The sequence below is a fragment of the Ahaetulla prasina genome, chromosome 1 (assembly GCF_028640845.1).
Source record: "Ahaetulla prasina isolate Xishuangbanna chromosome 1, ASM2864084v1, whole genome shotgun sequence".
NCBI lineage: Eukaryota > Metazoa > Chordata > Lepidosauria > Squamata > Colubridae > Ahaetulla > Ahaetulla prasina.
Window position 1 is genome coordinate 97629118 of NC_080539.1, and position 27670 is coordinate 97656787.

A 27670-nucleotide genomic window follows, 5' to 3' on the forward strand; every position below is an offset into this window, starting at 1 on the left:
TTGGTGACCCCTGTTCTAAAAGACATGAAAAATTTGGCCTTGCGAGGCCTTGATGAAGCCCTATAAGAGTTTGTCTTGTCCTCTCCCCTCCACTTTTGGACACATTATCATTTGTTTCTTCATCTGATTGTTCTCTTTTTTTATTATGTAAACTGCCCATTATGTGGCTGGGCGTTCTTCAAATCGATGTTTCTTAACCTCAGCCATGCTGGCTGGGGAATTCTAGGAGTTGCAGTCCACCCATTGTAAAATTGCTGAGGTTGGGAAGCACTGTTTTCAATCTACTCAATCTTTGTAAATCAGTAAACAAATGAATAAACAAAATGGGTTTTAAGAGGTCTGCATTGACCTAATATCTGTATTTGCTCAAGATGAAGGCTGTCTGAATTAGTGCTGCTAGAAGCAGCAGGTATCAGGTTACATCTAGGATTCTGAGACAAAGAAATAATAGTTTTTCCCATTTTTGAAAACCCCAACTCCAGCTGCTGTCCATATCTGTCTGTTGCTTTGGGTGACATACGTATTTCTGGTCAGCAAGGGCAAAAATATAGGAATACTTGATATAATTTATATTAGCAATGCCAGAGATTCATTTGGGAACATAATAAGTGATAAAAAGTAAATTTAACCAAAATTGTATACTTATAATTGGATTGGTACATAATTACACTTGTACAGATGGATGGGCCCAGTGAACAAAGAATGGCTTGAAAATAGTTCCAACAATTGCAAATATAGCAAGAGTGTATAAACTTTTTAAGGAAACAACATCCTGCCTCATGGATAAAAAATGGCATATACTTCAACAGGAACCCATACTACATATTGCTGACTGAACAAAAAGTTCTGAGATGTCTAATAAATAGCTTAATCAGAGTTTCTATTGCAGAAACAGTACTTTCTGTTCCAACTACTTTTAAAAAAAATAAAATCATGAACCCTTCACATGCACACAAAAAGATATTTTTTCCATTAGCCATTTTGCTGAAAATGATAGCTTCCCTGTAATAAATAAAGCCTCTGTGACTTACATTATGGATATTATTTTTCCTAAACAGGATTTTGGAACACCACATTGTAATATAAACTGTTCTCTTGGCCTCTTAGAAGACATCTTCAGAGAGGAAAAAGTCAGACCCTTAAATCTCAGAATACTGTATACTAAGATGGAAATGTGCACATTTAAAAAGAGATGGGTATCTTTTAGCAAAAAAAAGTATTACAGTCGCAGATAATTTTTGACACATTATCAGAAATTACAAGAATACTGTAGATGAATGTTATAGATCATTGCTGTTATACATTGTTTAAAAGTCAAAAGAGTTTTCGGGGGGGGGGTGTTCCTTGATGAAAGTCTGGTTTGTTGATGAGCCATAGAAGGTTGGCTCACACGTAAGTGAGGAACCAATTACAATTTAGAGCAGTAGACAAAAAAAAATAGGCACTAGGTGTGAGATTTTGGCAGTCACTCAATATCTAACTTTCAAATTTAAACATCCGAATTGTGAGATTTCTGGGAGGACACAGGAATCTTAAAGGATTGGTGGGTATAACTGCATAAAAATATTTGCCAATTTGTGACTTAATGTTATATATATAGTCCACAGTGATGTAAGAAAGATGAAAATGGGTATAAATAAAAGAGTCTGTGTTGTTTACCTCTCAGTAGAAAGCTATTGATTCAAGATAATGGCCATTCAAAGTTCACCTGGCTGAAAAGACCTTTGAACAAACTAACATGCCATGTTTATTAGAAAGTGGCAAACCTACGAATGTTATATTACTTCTCTGGCTCTTACATATACAGATCCTGTCTAACAACTGGACATATTTCAACCACAAACGCCTTTCTCATGCATGCATTATCCTTCTATTCCATTTTTCTCCAAGACTTTCAGTTAATTCACATGGTTGTCCATTAACATCCTGATTAGCATGAGATTAGTGATTCCTCCAAAGTCAATCAATAACGTTGTGTCAGAGTGAAGATGTAAACCTGGAACTTACCCTACTTAATTTAGCTGCTGTCAAGGTTGTGAGCCTGGGCCACCCTCCTGATGCCAGCTGGGATCCCTGTCCCACTAAACTTTTCAAAACATTATTTTAATGTAAAAAAAAAAATTAAGCCCCAGAATTATATTTAATTGCAGCAATATTTTAGACTATACAAAAGATTTTTCAGGCTTGTTGAGAGCATCCTAGAAGCTTGCATTTTGATAAATGGGTTTTGCGGTATTAAACTATGCTCACTGTAACAGCTGTTTGGAGAATAGGCAAATCTCTCAAGACAGTCATTTTGCGAATGTGCCCGGGCTCTGAACATTTTAAAGACGCTTGTATCTTAAAATGGCTGCCCATTCTGGCTTATGTTACTACATCAAAACATCAATAACCTAATGTAAATGGGCTGATATAATTTTTGAACCAAGGGAATAGACATTTCAGTCATGGAGAAGGCGGCTTAGTGACATGGTATCAGTAAAATGGCCAGGCACCAGGATTTATTAAATAAATAATATAGTTTACATAGTTATTAAACACTTTTTGCTGACAGTGGCACAATGTATAAAAGTTCTGGTGACCACGAATAGAGAATTCAAAAGTTGCATTTGCCAACAAGCTATTCTTATTCTTAATAAAAAGATTGAAATATCAAAGATAAATTTTTAGGAAAAAAACAATTTTTATACCTATCATTTCAAGTTCATATTATAAACTCGTTGTAAGTAAACTTTACTAAAACTCCCTTTTTATGACCTAGTAAACCTTTAATTCAGTACAGAGTTGGGGCGACTGAATGGAGCTGAGCATTTACTGGCCAGATGCCCTTCCTGACTCCACATGAAGTTCGCAGCAGATATTTTTTCTTTGTGCCCTGAGAGAGAAACCTCTGTCACTACCTAGGATTCAATTCTCAACCTTCCGAGTGGGAGGCAAGCATCTTCAGCACAAGGCCACTTGTAGTAAGTAAACTTTACTAATCTATTAAAATGATTTTAAAAAACCATTTAAAACTATTTTAAAAACTATTGACACGTTGCAATTCTGGGTGGGGTACTCAGTGAAAAGAATTTAAAAAATGTCATACAGAGCCAAAATAGTAAAACGCAACCAACACCTAGATGAAGTCGGATATAGCAAACATCTAAAATCTGGATCCAATGCACAGGAAAAAGCCAGATCTTCACAGCTTTATGAAAGACTGAGAGTGAATGTTTTAAAATGAAAATAGCCATAATAACAATACCATCCAGAAATTCCCTTAGTATTTCTAATTTGTAAATTTCCTCTGATTAAAATTATAAAGATATAAATATTAGTTTTTGTTATCTATTAAAGCATTGTAAAAATGTTCCAATATTGTCCTGTACAATTTGTTTTCTATGCTTTTTTACAATAAAAAGATATATTCATCAAATTATCTTAAATTGTCAATTTTTAGACCAGTTTAAGTTTTAGAATTTATCAAACTACATAATTTAGAACAACCCTTGAATCATTTGGAAATTCTACAAAATTCATTGAGCAATAACATATCAATAAACTTTCAACCTTGTTTCTGAGGGAAGATGGAGTAATTCGTAAAAAGATCCTTTTCCCATAACGATATCAGATATTAGACAGAATTAGAGATTCTCTACAGTTAAATATAAATGCTTCGTCTATATGTAAACAGAAAATTCATCATTCTATTGAATCAACTTTAAAAGTCCCCAGAAAAGAAAATGGTCCTTTTTTATATTCACCATTAATCTTACTATGAATCTCTTATTTGGTATTAAAAAAAAGAATGCCAGGAACACAATATGCACAAAGGCCAGACCACACAAATAACTTTGCAAATTACAGGCCTTTATTAAAAAGCATGAAATGTAATTATTTTCAAATGCAAGTTTGATAAACAATAGGTGAGAATACACAATTCAACATGAAGATTTTCTTAGGGGGAAAAAAGGGGTTCCTTTACTCTCCTCTAAAACTTGTAGGGACTCCAGAGCTTCCTTACTTAGATTAATTGCAACATTGGATTTTAAAAGCATCCAGTTTTGATTACTTGGCTTGAGTTATCAAATTCTACAACAGGAAGAGGCTGTTTATCATAAAGATCAGGTGACAATTAAAATGTTGATGAAAAATTATAATTGCCTTTAAAAGACAAAAAGACCTTCTAATTTCAGAAAGATGCATGGATATTTTAGATAACTGCAATGCAACCATACTTTTAGAAGATTATAATCTTCCTAGATTACTGTACACTTGAGTGGACCATTTCTTAATCAAATTTTTCAATTCAAAGCCTTTTAAGATCATTTATAAAACTTCATACAATTGCCTGAGCACTTTTGCCAAATAATTTTAGCCTGGACACCAATTATTCTCTGTCACCTTTATTTACACTAGCTAAAACAATACTTTAGCTGTGTATGGAAAAAACAATAACTATTATCGATTATGTAACTTACACTGGCAGTGCAATGTAGCACAGCTCCACTGTTGATTGTATTTCTCACATAGTGATATCAGAACAACAACTGAAGTATAACCTTCAGCCAATAAACTACAAAAAACATTTTTAGCATGATTCAATGGGAAAACTTTTAACACTCAGACATGAGGCAGAGGAAAGAGGTGAGAGACATAACTATATGATTCTGTGAAGAACAAGCAATGTAGAAATGTTAGTGCATTAAAAATAGACAGGTTAGATCAAAGAGTCAGTGAATAAGTTAAGGTATATTTAATTCAAATATTGGCTGTTTTCATTTATAACCAACCTAATGTACATATATTCTCTTTATTATTTTCACATATTCCAAGAATTCATCTTTCTCTCTCACAGTGATTTACAAACCAATATGGCATTTTCTAGAAGGTTATCATGGGCTGAAGGCTCTATAATAACTATCACTATTTTTGGAAAAAAAGAAAAGAAAAAGAAAATGATTCAAATGAATTTCTTTCCTGAGCAACTTAAAATTTGGAATGTGCTGAAAAGTCACAATAAATAAGTAAAAAAAAATGAGCAAACTTAAAATGTGCTTTTAAATTATTGAAAGTACATTGTTTCATGACAGATATATGGCCTGTTCTTTCAGAAATCTTAAAAGCTTATGTGCCAAATAAATTTATGAAGTACCTTTCTGGAAATAGAATAGAAGTCAAGTTGCTTATGTAAAAATATACAACATTAACATCTAGCAAATAAATCAACTGGCAACCCTTGCTTTTAACATTTCAAAGTATTCGTGGCAAAGAATAATATTAAATAGCATGATAAAAAATAGATTCTAGTGAAATTGCAGAGAAAGCAAACATGTTAAGTAACCCAGGATTCTTGTAGCACACACAAATTTTAACTTTTTTTAAAAAAACATTCCAGCATGTGAATATTAAATTGCTCCCCAAAAGAAAACAATTCCACAGTGTGTAAACTAATCATTACTCTTTAAATGTAATTTCATAGAAACCACTTAATATACAATGCAGCATTTTGGTTAATTATTTTTTCGAGTTCCCAGTGTGTTCCTTCTAAGTAGTGCACTGGAACCACCTAGTGAGATTTTTCATTTGTGTAAGTGTGCAGCCAAAACACAATTTTGTGTGTTCAAATCCTGCTAGTAGCATTGTAAAAAAACAGAATGCAACAAATATCCATTGGCTCTGAAAAGGGAATTTGTTAAAATGGGACTTGACTAATACACACCAAAACAAGAACCAGTAGCTTAGATAAACAGAATACGCACCCATCTATTACAACTTTGTTCTTTCAAGTGGTAATTTTTGATTATCAAAAATAGTCAATGTTGACTATTGCAGGCAGAATACAATTTGAGGATGCTGTGAAGAGTATCTGCTGCTTATCTACATGTAGGAGTTAGGCTTTGACTTCTTTGAGAGAGAAAAAGAACTGGTGACATCTGAAGGGATCATAGCATAATTGTCTTCAATCTTGTTCGTTAGAACATATCAGATTTTCAGAGTAGTTGAGGCGATTTCATTATAAATTTCCATCTTCAGAAATAATGTCTTGAAATTAGAACCAATTAATTTTATCAGTAATTTACAATGTTACAGAAATGTAACATCCCATAAAGTTCTTGTTCCCCTTCTTTTATGGATATTTGCTTATTGTCAAAACTACTCTGGAAAAAGGAATCTCCTTTAAAATAAAAAAGAATATCCCATATTTTCCCCTGCAGCCTAAGTTTAAATTCCATTAATATTATCCTCTTCAGTTTTACTTAACCTCAGCACTGTAATGATATTTAATGATACCCACCTTCTCAAATTCTCAACACGCTACAACTCTCCTTGCTGCTAGCCAGTTACTGGCAGGAAGGCTCTAATTGGGAATCACTGAAGTTGTAGTCCAACATATCTAGAGCATGCTAGTCTGCGGAAAACTCATTATTTAGGTTTCTCCATATTCCTATTTTGACTGTTCGTAACAGCCTGGCTACCTCTTTTCAAATGGTATTAGTAGCAATGGATAGTTTTGTTATTCCAGGACAACAGTATTCCTTATTCAGGCAATGACAAATCTCTTATATCATGCTATTATTTCAATGTGCTCAAATAAAACTGTAATAGGTTAAATTAAATGCTACATCAGGCAAGCTAGTTTTGTGAAAATTGCAAATGACCAACGAAGTGATATCATTTTGTAAAGTACCATATACAAAAATATTTTACAACATCAATGTTATTTCTAATGAAACAAGAGATGATATGTTTAAAAGTATATTCTAACTACAATAATTCTGTGGAGCCAAGGAAACAAACGAACAAAATATTTCGACAAATACACTTTTTCAGAAAGAGGTCTCTCAGTTCAATCTAAGGGAAATGTCTTTTCAAATGCTGCTTTGTATTAACTCACTTTTTTCAGATTGTTATTAGCATTTTTAAACAATTTGGAATCCGTCTTGCATCACCTTTTATAAATATCTTCTAACCACTTTTCATCATCTTGCTCCTCATCTTCTGTTATTGGCTCTTCAGTTTCTAGAGGAGAAGGAATGGCAAATTCCGGCCTAGGAGAAGAGTTACCATTTGAGGATCTTAATCCAAACTTGCGTTTCAGCAGGTGGAACTGCTCTTTGATATAGTAGTAGAATTCATATTCATATCTCATGCGCTGGTACAAGATCTGGATGGATTCTGTTGAAGGGAGGGTTTTTTTCACTGTCACAGTTAGGTTGCCAAGCTTCCTATGCTCTGTAAGACATTTGCATAAAGAGGAATTTATGTCAAGACAATCACTTTCATTATTTCATTGTTTCCTGATTGCTTATTTGTATCCTATGACTACCATTAAGTGTTGTATCATTAAGTGTTAAATTTGTACCCTATGACTATCATTAAGTGTTGTAAGTGTTGTACCTTGATGAAGGTATCTTTTCTTTTATGTACACTGAGAGAATACGCACCAAGATAAATTCCTTGCATGTCCAATAAAATTCTATTCTATTTTCTGAATTACTAACATGCCCTCTGCTATAGACAAGATCTCTGGAAGGAAATGAGCCTGGAAATATCTCAAAACTGAAACATGCACTTTATTTTTTTTTATTATTATATCAATTTTTAAAAAAAAAATATTTATCATAGTCTAAGCAAAACATTACTGCAAGGTTCTGAATAAGAGATGACATTTAAAATATTCTAACTTAAATAGAATTCAGAGCCAGGACTTCATAATTTTCATAATGAATAAATCCAAGAGAAAACTAAAATTTCTCAGAACTCTCAAGTTGTGTCAATGAGATTACAAAGACCAAAAGTAATCAGGGTCAAACAGGATAGACAGACAGACAGTAGACAGACAGAGACGGATGGATGGACAGTGTAAAAAGTTCATCATAACAATTTAAATCTCAAAATTTCACTTTCACGGGGAACGTATCTTAATCTGGAACCAATTTACAAAAACTGATAGTATTTATGATAGAAAAAAGAATTATTAACGGCCATGTGACTGTATTCTCCTGGAATCCTCTATGTATTTCTTATCTTCATTCATTTATGTTTTTTATAGCAAGTCAATCACTAAATCCTTTAAATGCAGCTTATTATGTGTTTTATCTAATATGAAACAAGCTAGCTGAAAATCGTATGTGCAATCAGTTTCCTTTTCCTCTTCAATCCAGGGAAGCCCAATCTACTGTCTTCCCAAAATTTAAAGTAGCCTCTCAAGAGCCTCCAAAGTTTCTTTGAATAGTTTTTTAGGCATGCCTTCAATCAGAATTAACTTGTCCAAGCTGTGTGTCTCAGGAGAACACTGCTAGTAATTCCCGATTTCATTGTAAATCCTATAATACATGCAGGCATTGATTTTTGATGGCCTACATTATGTAGTACCTTCTCTGAAGAAATCTGGCTGGTCCCTCCAGCTTTAGGGTTCATATTTTAGAAAACAGAGTTACTCCTCAAGATGGCTTGATTTGATGTTTCAGTTTTTATAGTTTTAAGTTTTGACTGTATTTTTACCATGGGTATTTTAATTAAAGAGTGTCTTGTTTATTGTTGCTTCTAATTACTATAAAGTTCTGAAAAACCTGATCGATTATAGCAATTATTTTCATAACTTAAACAAGCAAACAAAAAAACTAACAGAAGAGGAAAATTATTACAAGAATCCTTGATTTATGACTACAATTGGGTTTGGAATATTGGTTATAAATTACAGTTGAGGTGGTCATTGCAATTGTTTTTAAGTTGGATGGACTTAGTGAGTCATCATGGTCAAATGAACCACCTAGTCATTAAACTAATGCAGCATATGCAATGGGTATTTTTGCCATTTTCTGCTAGAAAACTACAAAAGAGGCACAAATTGCATTTACATCAGGGGTCCCCAACCTGTGGATTGCAGCCTGGTGCCCAGGCCGTAGCCCATTCAGAACTAGGTCACGGAAAAGGTGGGCGAGTATCAGAGGTGGGTTTCAGCAGGTTCTGGAGAACTGATAGCAGAAATTTTGAGTAGTTTGTAAAACCGGTAGTAAAAATTCCCAGCTGATCAAGGAGGAAATGGGGATTTTTGCATTAACCTTCTCTTGGATTGGGGAGGGAATGGAGATTTTACAGTATCCTTCCTCTGCCACGCCCACCAAGCCATGCCATGCCATGCCACGCCCACCAAACCACATCCACAGAACCGATAGTAAAAAAATTTGAAATCCACCACTGGCAAGTGTGTGTGTGTGTGTGTGTGTGTGTGTGTGTGTGTGTGTGCATGCGAAACTCCATTTGTGAAAGCGGTGCATGTGTGTGAAACCCCTCTGCTACCTCCACCGGTGCCGGTCCACTGAGCTGAAAAGTTTAGAGACTGCTGGTTTACATGACTGTGATATGCTGCAATTGGTTGTAAATACAAGCTGGTTGCCAAGCTCCAAAATGCGGTCATATGACTGTGCTGAGGATGTTGACACAGTGCAACATTTTATGATAGTCAGCAATGCTTTACAGGCCATAAAACACTCTTTTCAAGGTCACTGTAACTTCAATAAGTCAATAAGTGAGGACACCCTAATAAACAAATGGGGAGAAATTATTTTAATCAACTAAATTGAAACTGTCTTATTTTTTTGTCCTGTCCCCGTCCGGTTTTGGAATATGACTCCTTGCACAAAGCCTTCTGCATTCCTACCTTAAATCCAAGACTATGACTCAACAGTTTTGGGACATTATGTTTATATTATAGATAACAAGAAATTTTTTTGTGGGATGGCAAAATGAAGGATTCAACCTTTCAAACCTCATTTCCTCTAGCATGAAATCCTTCCAAGCTGCCTCTACACAAAGAGAGAAAGATTAGGAATGTATCACCCTCTGTATTATCCTTTGAAGGACAAGCTATGTTGCGGTCTTATTCACTGCTATAGTTTTTAAATATCAGCTGCTGAAGCAACACTTACCTGGAACTATTATATGAAAGATGGATTTCAGGTTTTTTTTCCTGACCACATGTGTATTGGAACTGGGGAACTGGCATTGATGCTATCTGCACTGAAAGGAAAGGAATCTACTGGCTAGTTATCTGAGACTCTACTTGACCCTTTGATTTGACTCTAGATCGGGGTCTCCAACCTTGGCAACTTTAAGCCTGGAGGACTACAACTCCCAGAATTCCCCAGCCAGCAAAGCTGGCTGGGGAATTCTGGGAGTTGTAGTCCTCCAGGCTTAAAGTTGCCAAGGTTGGAGACCCCTGATCTAGATGGTGCTGCTATTATTTTGGATCTTCTTTTCTTTACCCCAGGCTCTTTTTATCTCCATTTGTGACACTGGCTGGGCATCCCAGTCAATCCCAATGGTTGGGATTGACAAGTTATACCTTGTACAAGCAACTTTTTCCAAGAGTTCCGCTGGTTCATGAGCTTGTGCACGTCATCTTACTGTATTCCCATATCAGATTCTATTACTTCCCCTACAGGTAGTCCTTGACTTTACTTAGTGACCATTCGAAGTTACAATGGCACCGAAAAAAAGTGACTTATGACCATTTTTCATACTTACGAGCATTGCAGCATCTCCATGGTCATGTGATTTACATTCAGATGCTTGACAACTGGCTTATATTTGTGACAGTTGCAGTGTTCCTTGGTCACGTGATCCTCTTTTGCAACTTTCTGACAAGCAAAGTCGATGGAGCAACCAGATTCCCTTAGCAACTGGATTACTAATTTAACTACTGCAGTGATTCACTTAACAAATGTGGCAAGAAAAGTCGTAAAAATGGGGCAAAACTCACTTAACAAGTTTCTCACTTAGCAACATAAATTATGGGCTCAATTCAGGGGTGAAATCTAAAAATTTTCCCTACCGGTTCTGTGGGTGTGGCTTATTTGGTGGGCGTGGCTTGGTGGTCAGATGACTGATGGGCGTGGCCAATAACAATTAATAATAAAAATAATTAACAAAGTATACAAAACAATAAGAGGTACCAAAAACCAACTTTCACACTTTACACGCACACAACACAACACAACACAACTGACTCATACACAATGTAAAAGCAGCTGCACTTCACCCGAAATGGCCCCTGCAACAAGCAGGAACCTCACACTTTCACATTTTACACACACACAACACAACACAACTGACTCACACACACATAAAATGCCACATACAGCTTTGTGAGATTTTGTGTGTTTGTGTAGTTAGAGTGAAACACTACAGGAACACACCAAATCTCAGAAAGCTGCACAAATATTTTATTTTATTATTTTATTTTATTTTATTGTGGACTTCAAATCCCAGAGTTCCTCAGCCAGCAAAGCAGGAAGTCAAAGCAAGCTCTTTTTTTTTCTTTAGTAGCTGAAGAAAGCATAGCGTTGCCAGCCCGAAAGAGCAGTAATTATAGGTAAGTGAGGAGGGGGCATTGGCTGGGCATGGGTGGGGGCTCTTGTAAGTGGGGGCTGTTAAAAAGTGAGTTTAAAAGCCTGCTAGGATCAGGAAACTCCTCTGGGATCGCCAGAGGAAAAAAAGTTTTAAAGTCAGCTCCTCTGACAATCTCAGCTGAAGTTCCCGCATAGCAGCCCAGAACCTCTTAAAATAATTGTTTTAACATGTAGAAAACATGTTTTTTTAAGGTTCTGGTGATGAGGAACTCAGCTGGGATGGCCAGAGAAGCCTTTTAAAGACTCCCCCCTTTTCCTTTTTTTCTCCTTCGGCTGAAGAGGGTTTTTTTTAAAAAAACTGATTTGCTCAGCCCCGCGATCATCAGAGGTTTGTTTTTTTTTACTTTTAAAGGTATGTTTTCGGCTGAAGAAAAACTTTTAAAAGTAAAAAAAAAAACCTCTGCTGATAGTGCGGCTCAGCAGAGGCGGGGGGGGGAGAGGGATTTTTGCTACCAGTCCTCCGAACCAGCAGCTGCCATCGCTACCTAATCGGGAGAGCCAGTGCGAACCGGGAGCATTTCACCCCTGGCTCAATTGTGGTCGTTAAGTTGAGGACTATCTCTACAATATAGGTTGGATCTGATTCTTACAGAGGTTCCAGTGGTAGTAAAAGATTAAAATTGTGCCAGTCATTGTCCTAATAAGTTTGTTTGATCCACGTCCACATTATGTTTAATACCATGCAGTGGAAAAACATGTGAAAGTGTAGTTAGGCATCTAGTTTGCCTCACTTATAGGAGAATAAGTGGAGTGAATTACCATTGAATACTCTGGCTGTTCATCTATACAGATTGCTCTTTCTAGGAAGGATAAACAACAATGAAAAACTGCCCACCTCGCTGCAATAACATCCTCATCGTCCATAATGATTGGCATTAACTTGTCATTAGAGATTTGATCCTAATTAACCAAATTACTACCTCTATCATGGTGTTAATCTCCACCTTCTCATTTTGTTTATACAACTCTGTATTTTCTTTAAACAACTCTTTTAATAAAAATCCAAAGTAACTCTCAAACCAGTTTCTTGAATTTACCAACCCAACTCATCTATGAAATGCACATAATGAGGGGGGGGGGGGAAAAGAGATGCCTGTTTGGCTCCATGCCAGACCAAACATACTAAAAATGCTGTGTAAACTCAGCTGCTTCAGTTGAAGACAGGAGAGCCATATTTTATGACCTTCTAGACAGGTTGCCATATGTAGGGCAGCAAACTGTGGGCCATTTATTTTAGAAACTTTATTTTGTCTTACAGTATCTCCCTTAGCTTTTTATTACTTAAGTCAACCAAAGCCCAGTTTGCAAGTTTGATAAAATCCATGCTGAAAATAAGATAGTTTGGGGGAGGGGGAGTAAAAACAGTCACAAATATTTGCCATCAACTGTGAAGCAAAACCCCAAATTTCTTTTTATCTATCAAAAAGCAATGGAAAACCAAAAGTAATGCTTTGCTCTATATTATGTATATTTTTCTAAAAGAGCTTTTTTTTTTTTAAAAAAAAAAGGCCAAAGTAACCACTAATTGTACGAAAATATCTCTCTAGCTGCTTTTTATAATAAAATTATGACATACAATAGATGTTGTACAATATATGACAATGCGCTATTAAGATAGTGCTGAGATAATGGATCACACATATTTATTACTCTTACAGCCTGAACCTGTGAAAGAATGGGAAATCCCAGAGGCAATGTTTTGATACAGAGTTCTCAATGTTTATAGTAGCTTTACTCTAAAGACTGGCAATTGTCCAAGAAACCTGTGGAGCCAGATTCTCTCTTCAAATGTAACAACATAGCTGAATATATTAAATATGTTTATTTTAGCCCATGTTCCTTCATGTTCTCTTTAATATTTCAACGCTGGAAGTTCTCTTTTTGGTTAAACAGTTCTCATGTTCAGGTTTGATAACTGCTTTGTCTTCTTAAAAGAAACTATCAAGGAATTATGAAGGTATTCTTTCCTCTTCATCACAAATATAAAATTAAACAGCACTGCATCCATAATCCATTTCAATCTGTTGTTTAATTAAGCTGGGATGGGGGGGAGGGGGAAAAGGATGATTTTCTATTGGCTGGGAAATGCAAATTATATTAAGAGCTGAGGTGGCGCAGTGGTTAGAGTACAGTACTGCAGGCTATTTCAGCTGAGTGCTAGCTGCAGTTCAGCAGTTCAAATCTCACCAGCTTAAAGTTGACTCAGCCTTCCATTCTTTTGAGGTGGGTAAAATGAGGACCCAGATTGTTGGGGGCAATATGCTGACTCTGTAAAACCGCTTAGAGAGGGCTGTAAAGCACTGTGAAGTGGTATATAAGTCTAAGTGCTATTGCTATGTATCAAATTTATATATTGGGAAAGCTGCAGGATCCCTCAATGGGAGGTGATTTCACTTGGCAGCAATAAAGTGCTTTTTCTGCCCAGTTTTGGGAATTGGTAGGGGAAAACTCTAGGAGGCAAAGTATTCCCTTGAAGCTGCCCCTCATATGCACTGCAAAATCATGCCATGGAAATCGATGGCAAAATTTCAGGTACATGAATTTGGAACCTTATATGGACATTTTAAAAGAAGAAAGAGAGGTGAGCCGCCTCTCAGAGACTTTTCACTCTGAGTTCCATCTTTTTTGGGAAAATATTAAATGGGCTATTTGAACTGAATACGGAATGTATGCAGCACTGAGATTTGAGGAGTAATGGGTCGCTTTTAACAATTCCAAAATGAAACATGGGGGAAGACAGCTGATGGTTCTTTTTCAACTTTTGCTTTTACTTCATATTTCAAGCCCATGTTAAAAAAATCAATTTCTACTTAAAAGCAATTTTATCAATAGATGGAAGGAAAAATGATGAGAAAACTAAACGTATTTAGCTGGCTGGGAGTTCAGGCAACTCATTCTTAGATAGTAGATAGAGCTTAGATAAGATTTAGACTGCAAGAAGAATTCTTTGTATTTTTTTTTAAATTTATTTTTTGATATATAAAATTATTACACCGGTAGAAAACATTCAGCTTCAACATTTATTCAGCCTGGAAAGTGGGCTTAGTGGCCAACAGATAAATTTTGGCCTCCAAAGCTATTTTGTGAAGGACAGGCAAGGGTTGGGTCAGTGAGGATGAGGCAGGGTGGGGCCTCTCCAGCCAAATCTTTTGCTTAGTGTTATGGTAAAAGGGTATCCCGTTCATGACAGTCTTCTGTTTTATTTCAAAACTGCTCTGATTACGAAAACCATTAATCATTTATGAAAATAAAATACTAAAAGTATATGTTCCCATTTCCCCTTCCTCTTGAGTTTGAATACTTCACAGCACTTACTATATAAGGAGTCTGATTCAAAAATGGAGGACGTTTGACGTTAAAAAAAGGGGGAGGAGAGAATATCAAAACGAGAATAAAACTGTCTCTCTAGAAAACTCCACTTGTGACATGGAGACTGACTGTTCTGACCAACAGCCAGAGAATTAGAATCAAAGCCATCCTCAATCCAGCCTTGAAGGAACAGAGAGCCCACTGTCAAGAAATTAAGCTTCCTTCAGAAGTAAACAAAGTGATAAAAGAGGGGAAAGATACTAATGTTTTCTTCTGACGATAACTAACACAATTTTCCCCACAGGTTTGCTATGTCTCTTGGAAAGGGAATAACTGGATCTACTCTCTTCTGGACTAGAACGATACAGGAAATAAAAGAGGGTTTGAAAAATATTATTGATGGCGTCCTTAAGAGTCCTTAAACATCTCCAATGCCTGCATCCAAGATGAACATTTTTTTTTAAATAGAAAGGAAGTTGCGATTAAATTTACTTTTGTATTTTTATAGGCAATCATTTTAATGTTCTGCCCAATTGCATTAGACAGACCTTTTTTAAAAAGGCATACAGCTCTGCAGTATATGCCATTTTGTTACTCTCACTTACTCATTCCCAAAGTACAATTATAAAAATAATTTGTAGCACTTGTAAGCTATGAATTTCTTTCCACAATAGATAGCTCTCTTTCTTCACTTGAAACCTGTGGGTTAAGATGTCTTACAGTTCTCCAGAACGGCTACTGCAAAAGCCTCCTTACTAGAAAGCAACTGGCATTCCATCACTCCTATTATCCATCACCAATATTATGAACTCTTCCCTACTACAGTCCTAAACTACTCCTGTGCATGAACTGGCTGGAAATGAAGCTTGCTTAAATCCCTTTACAAGTGTCAGCTCCTTCCTCTGCCTTATGATCCCCTGGTGCTCTACTGGTCCATTCTTATTGTGGTCTCTAATTGGTGGATTGGTGGCTAGGTGACTCAGTGGCTAAGATGCTGAGCTTGTCAATCAGAAAGGTTGGCAGTTTGGCAATTTGAATCCCTAGGGTAGGTCTCCGTGAGCAGGGAGTTGGACTGTTGTTGGATGGGGAGGAAAAGGATCCAGCTCAACCCCTCCAAGACAGAGTGGCTGTGGGTTCCGGCGTCCCGGTACAGTCAGCTTACGCCATCGCTGACTGTTGGGGGTGAAGTACTGACCCCCAGGGGGAGGGTGCGCAACTTGGGCATTCTCCTGGACAATCAGCTGTCCTTAGAGGAACATTTGACGGCTGTTGCCAGGGGAGCATTTTATCAGGTTCGCCTGATTCGCCAGTTGCGCCCCTTCCTTGACAGGGACTCCTTACGCACGGTCACTCACGCCCTCGTTACTTCCCGCCTGGACTATTGCAATGCTCTCTACATAAGGCTCCCTTGAAGAGCACCAGGAGGCTCCAGCTAGTCCAGAATGCGGCTGCGCGGGTTATAGACGGAGCACCGCATTGCTCCCATATAACACCTATCCTGCACTGGCTGCCGGTAGCCTTCCGGGTGCAATTCAAGGTGTTGGTTACCACCTTTAAAGCGCTCCATAGCTTAGGACCGGGTTATTTACGAGACCGCCTTCCTCCACCGATAGCCTCCCAAAGACCTGTGCGCTCCCACAGAGTGGGCCTGCTCAGGATGCCGTCGACCAAACAATGTCGGTTGGCGGCCCCCAGGGGGAGAGCCTTCTCTGTGGCAGCACCGGCCCTTTGGAATGAGCTGCCTCCGGGGTTACGCCAACTCCCCGACCTCCGGACCTTCAAACGTGAACTGGGAAGGAGATCATTTGTTGCGTTTGAAGAGAAGGTGGTAAGTTGCTAAAGATGTTTATACAGTATTTGTGATGAAGAGAAAAGTAATTTCTTTATATATATACATATTTTTTCTTTACTATATTTTCTCTTTCTTTTCAATTTCTCTATTTTTTTCTTTTCAATACCTTCTATTTTTTCTTTGGTTTTTTTAGTTTGTACTGGTTTTGACTGTTAAAATTGTGACCTTTGATAAAATAACTATTGATTTTGTAGTTCTAGATGGAGTTATATGTAGTCTTCCATGGATCAGTTTGGCAATTGGGTAGCTTCTTGAATCTAGCACTGATGTGGGACATTCATCTAGCCTTGGTGCTAAAGAAAGAAGCAAACTAAATTCCTACCTATTTGGAAAGCAAAAAACTGATTTTGATGGCTCATGAGTTGATAACCAAGACACAATAACTGTAATGTATTCTTTATGGAATGGCCCTTAAAATGATCTGGAAATTGCAGCTGACCCAGAATGCATTAACACAAGTGGTGAATGGCATTTTCCATAAGCTTTATGTAGAAACAACTTCATTGGTTGTTGGTAACTCCCTGAGAAAAATTCAAGGCAAACACAACACTATATTAAGACCTGCAGTGAAGCTTTACTGCTACAAATTGAAGAGACTTGGCTATTGTCTGCTTTTCACAGAATAGATAACAAATTTCCAATTAAAACATCTCAACTAAAATCTATTATATGGTTGTTGAATGTTTATACTGCTCCTGACCCAGTCAAACTGTATGAGCCCAGCATGAGTAGGGTAAAGAGAAGCGTCAATCCAAACCTAGAAGAAAAATCACTGGCTAAACATTCATGTTTGCACTGTTAATATATTAAGAAAAATCCTCCACAGTAGCTTGATGGAGTTCATATACAATTCTAATTCAAACAGACTGGAAGATTAGATGTTATTGCCACCTACTGGACATTAGATTAACAATTAATCCAAATAACCAATTCAATATTGTCTCTTTCCCTTCCTGATACTTCTACTTATGTTGTTTTTATTCTTCCATATAATGTTATTTGTTTTTAACAAAAATTTAAGCTTTCATCATCAGTTTACTTCATAAGGTAGAAAATAGACAGTCAGAAATGAGTTCTGCTAACATTTGGAACAAAATAATTTAATTTCCTTCAGTGGAGTTGAAGTACTCAGTTGGCTGAATTTTAACTTTATCCTTTCTTGCTTCTGGAAATTTTCTTTTCTCCATAAACAAAAACATGTATTTTATTCAATATAGATCACTAAAATTCACTTCTGCAGTAAATTACTTTTTATTTAGATATTGTCCTACAGGGAACACCCCACTCTGTGGGATGCATCACCTTCAACTTTAACATGGATGGCAAGCACCCACATGGAAGCCCAAAGCAAAGATGGCAAGACACAATAAATGAAGACATGGAAATTGCCCGGTTGGGCCTGGATGTTGTGTTTGAGCATGCAAGATGGCATTCATTGATCCGAAAAGTGGACCCTGCACCTGTGGGAATAATGCTAGGAAGAAGATGGTGATGATGATTTGGATACTGGAAGACTGTTTTGTTTCATGGAATAATGAGACAATATGAGAAAGGTTAAAAAAATTAAAGGTCAAACAATCAAAAGGAAGAAGGTACATTAGAAAAGTAGTAATAAATATTTCTAGGAGAATCCAGTTTTTAAAAAGGAAATGTGTTTTAAGCTTTCAGAATGTGTTAAGCTTGGTTGGTATACTGAAGCCCGAGAAATGCCTAACTATTCACTTTTGCCAGATGAAATTTAAAACTATTCCGAAACCATAAACTTGTTTTTTTTCCCTTCTTCAACACAGTAAGATTAGGTTTCCTTCAATGTGGTTAATTTTGGTATACAGGTAGTCCTTGATTAATGAACACAAATGGGCTCAGATTTTCCATTGCTAAGCAAGACCATTGTTAAGTGAATCACATCCAATTTTATTATCTTTTTGGTCATGGTTAAGCAAATCACTGAATTTTTAAAGTGAATCACATGGTTATTAAGCAAATTCTGCTTCCTGCATTGATTTTGCTTGTTGGGAGCCATTTGGGAAGGTTGCAAATGGTGATCACATGACCCCGGGATGTTATAACTGTTGTAAACACATGGCCTTTGCTAAGCACCCGGATTTTGATCATGTGACGGTGGGGATGCAGGACCTGTCGTAACTCACTTTTTTCACTGCCGTAACCAAATGAATGGTTGTAAGTCAAGGACTACTTATATTGTTTATAAAATGCAACATATCTTCATAGCCACAATTAAGCTCTGGTTACAAATTTATATTTGGATTTTATTTTGCTTGAAGCAAAAATTATTCGGATTTAGTACCGGTAGTAGTAATAAGGTACTGCTGCTTTTTACCCATCCAATTACTTTTTCCTCTTGATTTGGAGAAAAGGGAAATTGCCTGTCATTCAATATATATTTCCTGTGGTTTTTTTTTCAGTGTGTCGTATTTCTTGCTGCAGTTCTGAAATACAAAGGCCAGTAATGACAAGAAGGAGTAGATTGTGAAGCCATTCCATCCTACTTCTAATAATCAAATAACCTAGCAGTAACTCCTCATCGTCATATTGAATATTCAATTTCCAAGATAATTATTTGGGTCAAAACAAATAATACTGTATTCTAAAAAATGTTCAACGTGCCGAAGTATAATAAGCACTCAAAACTGATCTAATTTTTCTCTCTATCTAAATAACTCTCTCTATAAATCCTATGCCAAAAGCCAAGGTGCTGAAAATCTAGAAACCTGCTTCTAATCCACTATTCAATTGCAAAAGAGGAATGGATAGAAACAATTTTAAGAATCACTTGAATATAAGTTTGAGCTAGAACTCTGTGAAAAAAATTAGTTGAAGCCACTGCAGTTTCAAGTGGCTCAAGTTACAACCAGAGAAAAATGTGCTGAGTGTGAGTTCTAACAAAATACTAACATGTGCATGCAATTCTGCTCAGATTTGCAAAAAAGCAACAACCCACAACCCCGTACTCTATACGCCCTTGATTAATCCTAACACAAAATGAGCCTTCTGAAAATGTTGTAAATCATTACAGCTTTGTACTGTTTCAATGGTTAATTAATGGAACAATTCATAGCTATAAAACTGAGTTTGCTGTGATCATTTAGAGCAGCCATCTTATTTCATCTATTTAAAAGGCTTTCTGACTGCTCTTCAGTAAAACTCATATTTACAATATATAATCATAAATAAAATGCTGGATGAAATCAAATTCAGGCCTCAGATAATTGATGCCAAGCAAATATCTCTTCTAAGAAGTACTTAGTACTGTAAGTAAGAATTCTTTCCATCCACTTTCATCTATGCATTCAAGAGATACTGAAAAAGCCTCAAAGGAACATGCAATTAAAGAAGATAGTACCATAATGGAGGTTCATTGGTATTCAAATTCCCAGCCTACCCTTCAAGGTCTTTTAGGCCAATACTAGTCCTTAAATTGGAATGTTAAGACTCTGTTGGGAATGTCCAATTTAACAAATGGCCCCATAAACATGGTACTAATATTTTTTCCCACGTAGAATTACGTCCAAACAATGTTTTCTGCTACATAAATGAACTTTGGTGAGTCTCAATCCATCTATTTAATGGGAATAGTAGGCCCCGTTAAACCTCTTTCTTGAGATGTTTGGAGTGGGGGAACCATGGTTGTTGAATTATGCTTAATATGAATAAGCCATGATTCTGAATTTTGGAGGTTGTTCTTAATTATCATTTAAACTAATCACAGTCCCCACGTTCCCCATATAACAGACCTATTGCGAATAGAGTATATTAATCTCTGCTGCCTAATGAAAGAGAAGACAGCAAAAAGGGAAGGGACATATATTCAAGAATTTCCTTAGCTCGCTGGCATAATGTGGAAAAGGCTTCCCATCAGCTCAGAGCTGGCTTGAGGCTCACTTTTGTTCAGTTGGCTTTTTCTGAGGCACACTTTCCATAAAGAGCAGCAAAAAGATGACCTTGCATAGCATTATTTTATACAATTCATATGAAGGAGTTAGTGATACAGAACAGCTACCATCATATGGATTTCTCCACAGCAACTCATACGTTATTTTCTGTATTGCCAGTGGTTTCTGGCAATGATGAGAAAACAAGCATAACCAAAACATAAAATGTATTTCTTTAAAACATGTATATTTCACACTTCAGCTATTCTGAGGAGTTTAACTGGGCCAATGATGGTCAACAACACATCACAAAAACTAGTCTACCTGGGAACCATATTCCACTTTCAAGTAGATTATCTGACACAAGGCACTTATTTACATAGGTGAGTACTACCCCCACCCCACCCCACCCCACCCCGTCTCTCTATGTACATAGCAATAGCAGAGGCTCCATAGGTTATGTAGTCAGGGCTCTGGACCATAATGGGAATCATTAGGAAAACTCTCCACTAAAGTATTCTTAGCACTGATCTAGCAGGTTATTCTCTTGTCCTCCTTCTACATATGGGATAATATATACAATAGAGGCATGAGAACAGGGGCATTCCCAGGCTATCTCAACAGGCCTTTCTTGAATGGGGGAAGAAAAAATGGGAAATCCTTGTTTTTTCATTTATGCAGCTTTAATTTGGATTCCTTTGTTATTCAATAGAAGAGATATTTGCCTCAAATAGAAAAACAGATTCACATACATTTCCTATTTAATTTCCTATTTATATTTGTAGGATTCTGTTTGTTTCTTTTTGACTTAACATTATGAAGTTGACTTTTTATGGCCTATTTAGGATTGTGCACTATGGAGCTATTTCTTTCAATACTCACATCTGATTTCTTAATACAGAAGTTTCTTTGTTATAGATTTAGTTCTAGTACCCCTCTTGGAGGCTGGCTACTGATGGGTCTGCTTTGTTTCTCTGCCACCATCTTATCTCAGCTTACTTTCAAGGTTCTTTTGCAGTTGTTTGTAAAAAGGAGGATTAAAAAAAAAATACACAAGGCTACAAAATCTAGGCGTTATCTGATTCATGGATTTGGTTAAGTATTGGGAGCTGTATCTATGCAATTGCGTGTCTCAGTGACTGCTATATACAGATTTATACGTTTCCTTGCTATTACCCAATATGAGCCAGCCAATTTTGAATTTATAAATCTCTGTCACTAACTTTTTGTTACATAATTAAAACAATGGTCAAAGTATGTTTTCCCTCTGAAAATATTGTGCTTGATTGCACATTTACTGTATGGCCCTTCTCATAGTTTTAGTTTACTTTAATTGTAACTATTGAAGAGCAAATGCAAATCATAAACCCATGTAGAGGAATTTTTATGCACTGTAAGTAAACACCAATTCTAGATGCACGAATGACCAGCTAACGGAAGATTTATGGCTCCTGTTTAGATAAATAAATGTATACTTTATATGCATAGTTTCTTTTTTTGTTGTGCCAAAAGCAATACTGCAGCAACATTGTCATAATTCATAGATATTATTCTTTCTTTATATGAAAATATTCCAAGCAGCAGTATTCCAGCTATATTTATAAAAGGAACAAAATAAAAGTTGTTTTTAAAAAGTGCTACATAAACCTTCTTAAGAACATCATTATTCGAGATACTTTTGAATCTTATATATTCAGAAGGAAGGACAGGGAAATTTCAATTCCCTCATTTTTTCTTAACAAAATATAAAATCTGACAATTTGAAATGCAAATCAGATGCAGAGAGTTTGCTTTTTAAGGGTCTATTTTATAATTGTAAAAGAAAAGAAGACATGTAGTGCCACCTTCTGGCCAAATCAAGCAATTCTACAGAGGAATTATTGAGTCTGTCATTTGCACCTCTATAACTGTCTGGTTCGGTTCTGCAACCCAACAAGAAAAACACAGACTTCAGAGGATAATTAGAACTGCAGAAAAAACAATTGCTACCAACCTGCCTTCCATTGAGGACCTGTATACTGCACGAATCAAGAAGAGGGCCGTGAAAATATTTGCAGATCCCTCGCATCCTGGACATAAACTGTTTCAACTCCTACCCTCAAAACGACGCTATAGAGCACTGCACACCAGAACAACTAGACACAAGAACAGTTTTTTCCCGAAGGCCATCACTCTGCTAAACAAATAATTCCCTCAACACTGTCAGACTATTTACTGAATCTGCACTACTATTAATCGTTTCATAGTTCCCATCACCAATCTCTTTCCACTTATGACTGTATGACTATAACTTGTTGCTGGCAATCCTTATGATTTATATTGATTGATATTGATATATTGACCATCAATTGTGTTGTAAATGTTGTACCTTGATGAACGTATCTTTTCTTTTATGTACACTGAGAGCATATGCACCAAGACAAATTCCTTGTGTGTCCAATCACACTTGGCCAATAAAATTCTATTCTATTCTATTCTATTCTAATGTGAATAGAGGATCAATAGAATTCTATTAATACAAGTTAGTACTTGTTTAGTGGTCATTTGAAGTTAAAGGCGCACTGGAAAAAGTGACTTATGACCAGTTTCAGTCTTATGACTCTTTTTTTTTTTTTTTTTTTATTCAAAAAGTTTTTATTAGTCAAAAAAGGTTTATACAAATACATATCAGGTATGGTAAATTTTCAGTTTTCTTATCTAAAATAAGAATTTTACTCAAATTTTTTAACACATACAACAGCCATATGGCAAGCAGGTGACACGAAGTAGCTAAGTTTACAAATTTTAAAAACGTAATAAAGAAGAGTCAAGAATAAACAGAATATCGTACAAAAGAGAATAAGGAAAACCAACACAATCCCAAATATCTTTATCACTTCCTAGTTTTGGATCTCAGAACTCTGGGTTCAGCCTGACCCAACTCCAGGGCCGCAACAGCGGCAGCCGCTTCCGCCCCATGATCTATAACCTCCCCTTCTTCAATTCCTGGATCATCTGATTCCAGGAGGGCTTTGTGTTCCTCCACATAGGCCGTAGCCTCCGCAATTGTACTGATTTTTTTCGTAATGCCCTCCCGGAAAATCATCAATCCCTCTGGCATCAGCCATCTGAAGCCCACTCCCTTCTGGTACAATTTGCTTGACAAAAAGTAATATTTCTTTCTTTTTTTCTTTCTTTCTTTCTTTCTTTCTTTCTTTCTTTCTTTCTTTCTTTCTTTCTTTCTTTCTTTCTTCCTTTCTTTTGTCTATTTTCTTTCTTTCTTTCTTTCTTTCTTTCTTTCTTTCTTTCTTTCTTTCTTTCTTTCTTTCTTTCTTTCTTTCTTTCTTTCTTTCTTTCTTTCTTTCTTTCTTTCTTTCTTTCTTCCTTCCTTCCTTCCTTTCTTTCTTTCTTTCTTTCTTTCTTTCTTTCTTTCTTTCTTTCTTTCTTTCTTTCTTTCTTTCTTTCTTTCTTTCTTTCTTTCTTTCTTTCTTTCTTTCTTTCTTTCTTTCTTTCTTTCTTTCTTTCTTTCTTTCTTTCTTTCTTTCTTTCTTTCTTTCTTTCTTTCTTTCTTTCTTTCTTTCTTTCTTTCTTTCTTTCTTTCTTTCTTTCTTTCTTTCTTTCTTTCTTTCTTTCTTTCTTTCTTTCTTTCTTTCTTTCTTTCTTTCTTTCTTTCTTTCTTTCTTTCTTTCTTTCTTTCTTTCTTTCTTTCTTTCTTTCTTTCTTTCTTTCTTTCTTTCTTTCTTTCTTTCTTTCTTTCTTTCTTTCTTTCTTTCTTTCTTTCTTTCTTTTATGTACACTGAGAGCATATGCACCAAGACAAATTCCTTGTGTGTCCAATCACACTTGGCCAATAAAATTCTATTCTATTCTATTCTATTCTATTCTATTCTAATGTGAATAGAGGATCAATAGAATTCTATTAATACAAGTTAGTACTTGTTTAGTGGTCATTTGAAGTTAAAGGCGCACTGGAAAAAGTGACTTATGACCAGTTTCAGTCTTACGACTCTTGTAGCATCCCCATGGTCACATGAACAAAATTCAGATGCTTGGCAATTGGCATGCATTTATCAAGGTTCCAGTGGCCAGTGTCATGTGATCACCTTTTGTGACCTTCTAACAAGCAAAGTCAGTGAGTAAGCCAGATTCATTTAACTACCGTATTACCAACTTAACATCTGCAGTGATTCACCTAACAATTATGAGAGGAAAGGACCATAATAGTACCTATCATATAAGATGAGCTTTTGAAAAAAGAGCTTTAATTTGGATTCCTTTGTTATTCAATAGAAGAGATATTTGCCTCAAATAGAAAAACAGATTCACATACATTTCCTATTTAATTTCCTATTTAATTTCCTATTTAATTTCCTATTTATATTTGTAGGATTCTGTTTGTTTCTTTTTGTTGTGCCAAAAGCAATACTGCAGCAACATTGTCATAATTCATAGATATTATTCTTTCTTTATATGAAAATATTCCAAGCAGCAGTATTCCAGCTATATTTATAAAGGGAACAAATTAAAAGTTGTTTTTAAAAAGTGCTACATAAACCTTCTTAAGAACATCATTATTCGAGATACTTTTGAATCTTATATATTCAGAAGGAAGGACAGGGAAATTTCAATTCCCTCATTTTTTCTTAACAAAATATAAAATCTGACAATTTGAAGTGCAAATCAGATGCAGAGAGTTTGCTTTTTAAGGGTCTATTTTATAATTGTAAAAGAAAAGAAGACATGTAGTGCCACCTTCTGGCCAAATCAAGCAATTCTACAGAGGAATTATTGAGTCTGTCATTTGCACCTCTATAACTGTCTGGTTCGGTTCTGCAACCCAACAAGAAAAACACAGACTTCAGAGGATAATTAGAACTGCAGAAAAAATAATTGCTACCAACCTGCCTTCCATTGAGGACCTGTATACTGCACGAATCAAGAAGAGGGCCGTGAAAATATTTGCAGATCCCTCGCATCCTGGACATAAACTGTTTCAACTCCTACCCTCAAAACGACGCTATAGAGCACTGCACACCAGAACAACTAGACACAAGAACAGTTTTTTCCCGAAGGCCATCACTCTGCTAAACAAATAATTCCCTCAACACTGTCAGACTATTTACTGAATCTGCACTACTATTAATCGTTTCATAGTTCCCATCACCAATCTCTTTCCACTTATGACTGTATGACTATAACTTGTTGCTGGCAATCCTTATGATTTATATTGATTGATATTGATATATTGACCATCAATTGTGTTGTAAATGTTGTACCTTGATGAACGTATCTTTTCTTTTATGTACACTGAGAGCATATGCACCAGGACAAATTCCTTGTGTGTCCAATCACACTTGGCCAATAAAATTCTATTCTATTCTATTCTATTCTAATGTGAATAGAGGATCAATAGAATTCTATTAATACAAGTTAGTACTTGTTTAGTGGTCATTTGAAGTTAAAGGCGCACTGGAAAAAGTGACTTATGACCAGTTTCAGTCTTACGACTCTTGTAGCATCCCCATGGTCACATGAACAAAATTCAGATGCTTGGCAATTGGCATGCATTTATCAAGGTTCCAGTGGCCAGTGTCATGTGATCACCTTTTGTGACCTTCTAACAAGCAAAGTCAGTGAGTAAGCCAGATTCATTTAACTACCGTATTACCAACTTAACATCTGCAGTGATTCACCTAACAATTATGAGAAGAAAGGACCATAATAGTACCTATCATATAAGATGAGCTTTTGAAAAAAGAGCTTTAATTTTTTGTTGTCCATGAAATCTGATTTTCAAACCTTATCTAAGAAAACATTTAACTGCAAGACATTTAAATTAAAAGAAAAATACTGTCCAGTTTGTTATATCCAAAAGAATTGCAAAGCATTTCAGAGGGAAACTATCTTTCAAGCATGCATTTTATATTTTAAATATATAGGTAAATATTTAGCCCATATACATATAAAGGACTCCTTGAATTAAGCTTAGGTTTTGGTGATGCATCCATTTGGTTTTCTTTGCAATATTAGGGAAGGGATTTGACATTTCTGGAAGGCTTTCTTTCAAATTCACCATCTAACCATCATCCCTGGAACCTCCAGAGGGCTCTTATTCCAAAAACTAACCAGTGTTTTCCTTACTTGAAATCAGTTCAGGTCAGTTGGGTACTGTCAAGTTAAGTATACTGTATATGCAATTACAGACTATTGTCCTAGTTTACTTTCCTTTAATTGCCCCTTTCAGTGTTGAAAAGTAGTACACAAACCTGACTTTAAAAAATAAATAAATTAAGGACTGAGTTATGCCCTAGAATATAGAAAGCCAGATTGGCATAGTAGTTAAATAACAGATTTAGGAAAAGTCCAAATTTATCTTCAGCTACGGAAACTCCCTGGTGGGTGTTAGGCAGTCACCATATTTTCCTCATCCCAATCTACCTCATTTTGGTGGTTGCAAATTGTATTATTGCTTTCAGCAACAGGAGAATGTTAGATGGTACAAAGTCAGTTTCTGACTTGTGCTGGATATCAATCTGGAGATTACTTAGGTTCCTTCTTCTATACCCATTTTTCTTATAACAACAGTTTGAATGACTAACAACTAAAAGAGCACACATTTTACAAATGACCACAACTTCAGCCATATCCTTATTCTATTAGTCAACCTCAAAGTTATTTGGATAAAAACAAGAGGCTAAGTTGTTAATGTCGCACTGTAGCCTGTTAAGAATATCAGAGTGCCAAAAAAATATACTAGTTAAAGCAGCGGTCACCAACTGGTGGTCCGTGGACCACTGGTGGTCTGCGAGAAAATTTTGGTGGTCCACAGAAAAATTATTTGCATTTTTTATATTGCACTAAATACTATTTATCTTTTTAAAAATTTATATTAGTGGTCCGCAGGATTTAAAATTATGAATTTAGTGGTCCCTGAGGTCTGAAAGGTTGGTGACCGCTGAGTTAAAGTATTTGTTTAGATTTAAACAAAAGAGAGTCAGATTCATGTCTGTTCTTAGCTACGGAAGCTCACTGGGTATCCTTGGGCATTTACTATCTCTCAGCCCAAACTTAGAGTTATTGATGTAGGGAAGACTAGAGAAGACCTACATTGTCTTGAACTCCTGGGAAACATAGGAAACCTAACGAATAATTTTTTTACTAATCTAACTAGCATACAATAAACAACTACAATCTGATAACAATAATTGAATACCTCTCATGACTGGCCTGTATGCCAA

The 27670-nt window shown here is 36.0% G+C and overlaps 1 protein-coding gene across 5 annotated transcripts in view; it reads right to left on the reverse strand.

Moving 5' to 3' along the window:
* Positions 1–1889: 1889 nt before the first annotated feature.
* Positions 1890–27670, reverse strand: part of UST (uronyl 2-sulfotransferase) — a 152213-nt gene continuing 126432 nt past the window's right edge. For 2 of the 5 annotated variants that reach the window (XM_058169918.1, XM_058169909.1), the window contains one exon: positions 1890–7218. In XM_058169918.1, the coding sequence (XP_058025901.1) occupies positions 6932–7218 (287 nt within the window). In that variant the 3' untranslated portion in view covers positions 1890–6931. Of the gene's footprint in view, positions 7219–18868; positions 19011–27670 lie in introns of all 5 variants that reach the window. The other 3 variants (XR_009153540.1, XR_009153541.1, XM_058169934.1) reach the window with 3 other exon arrangements.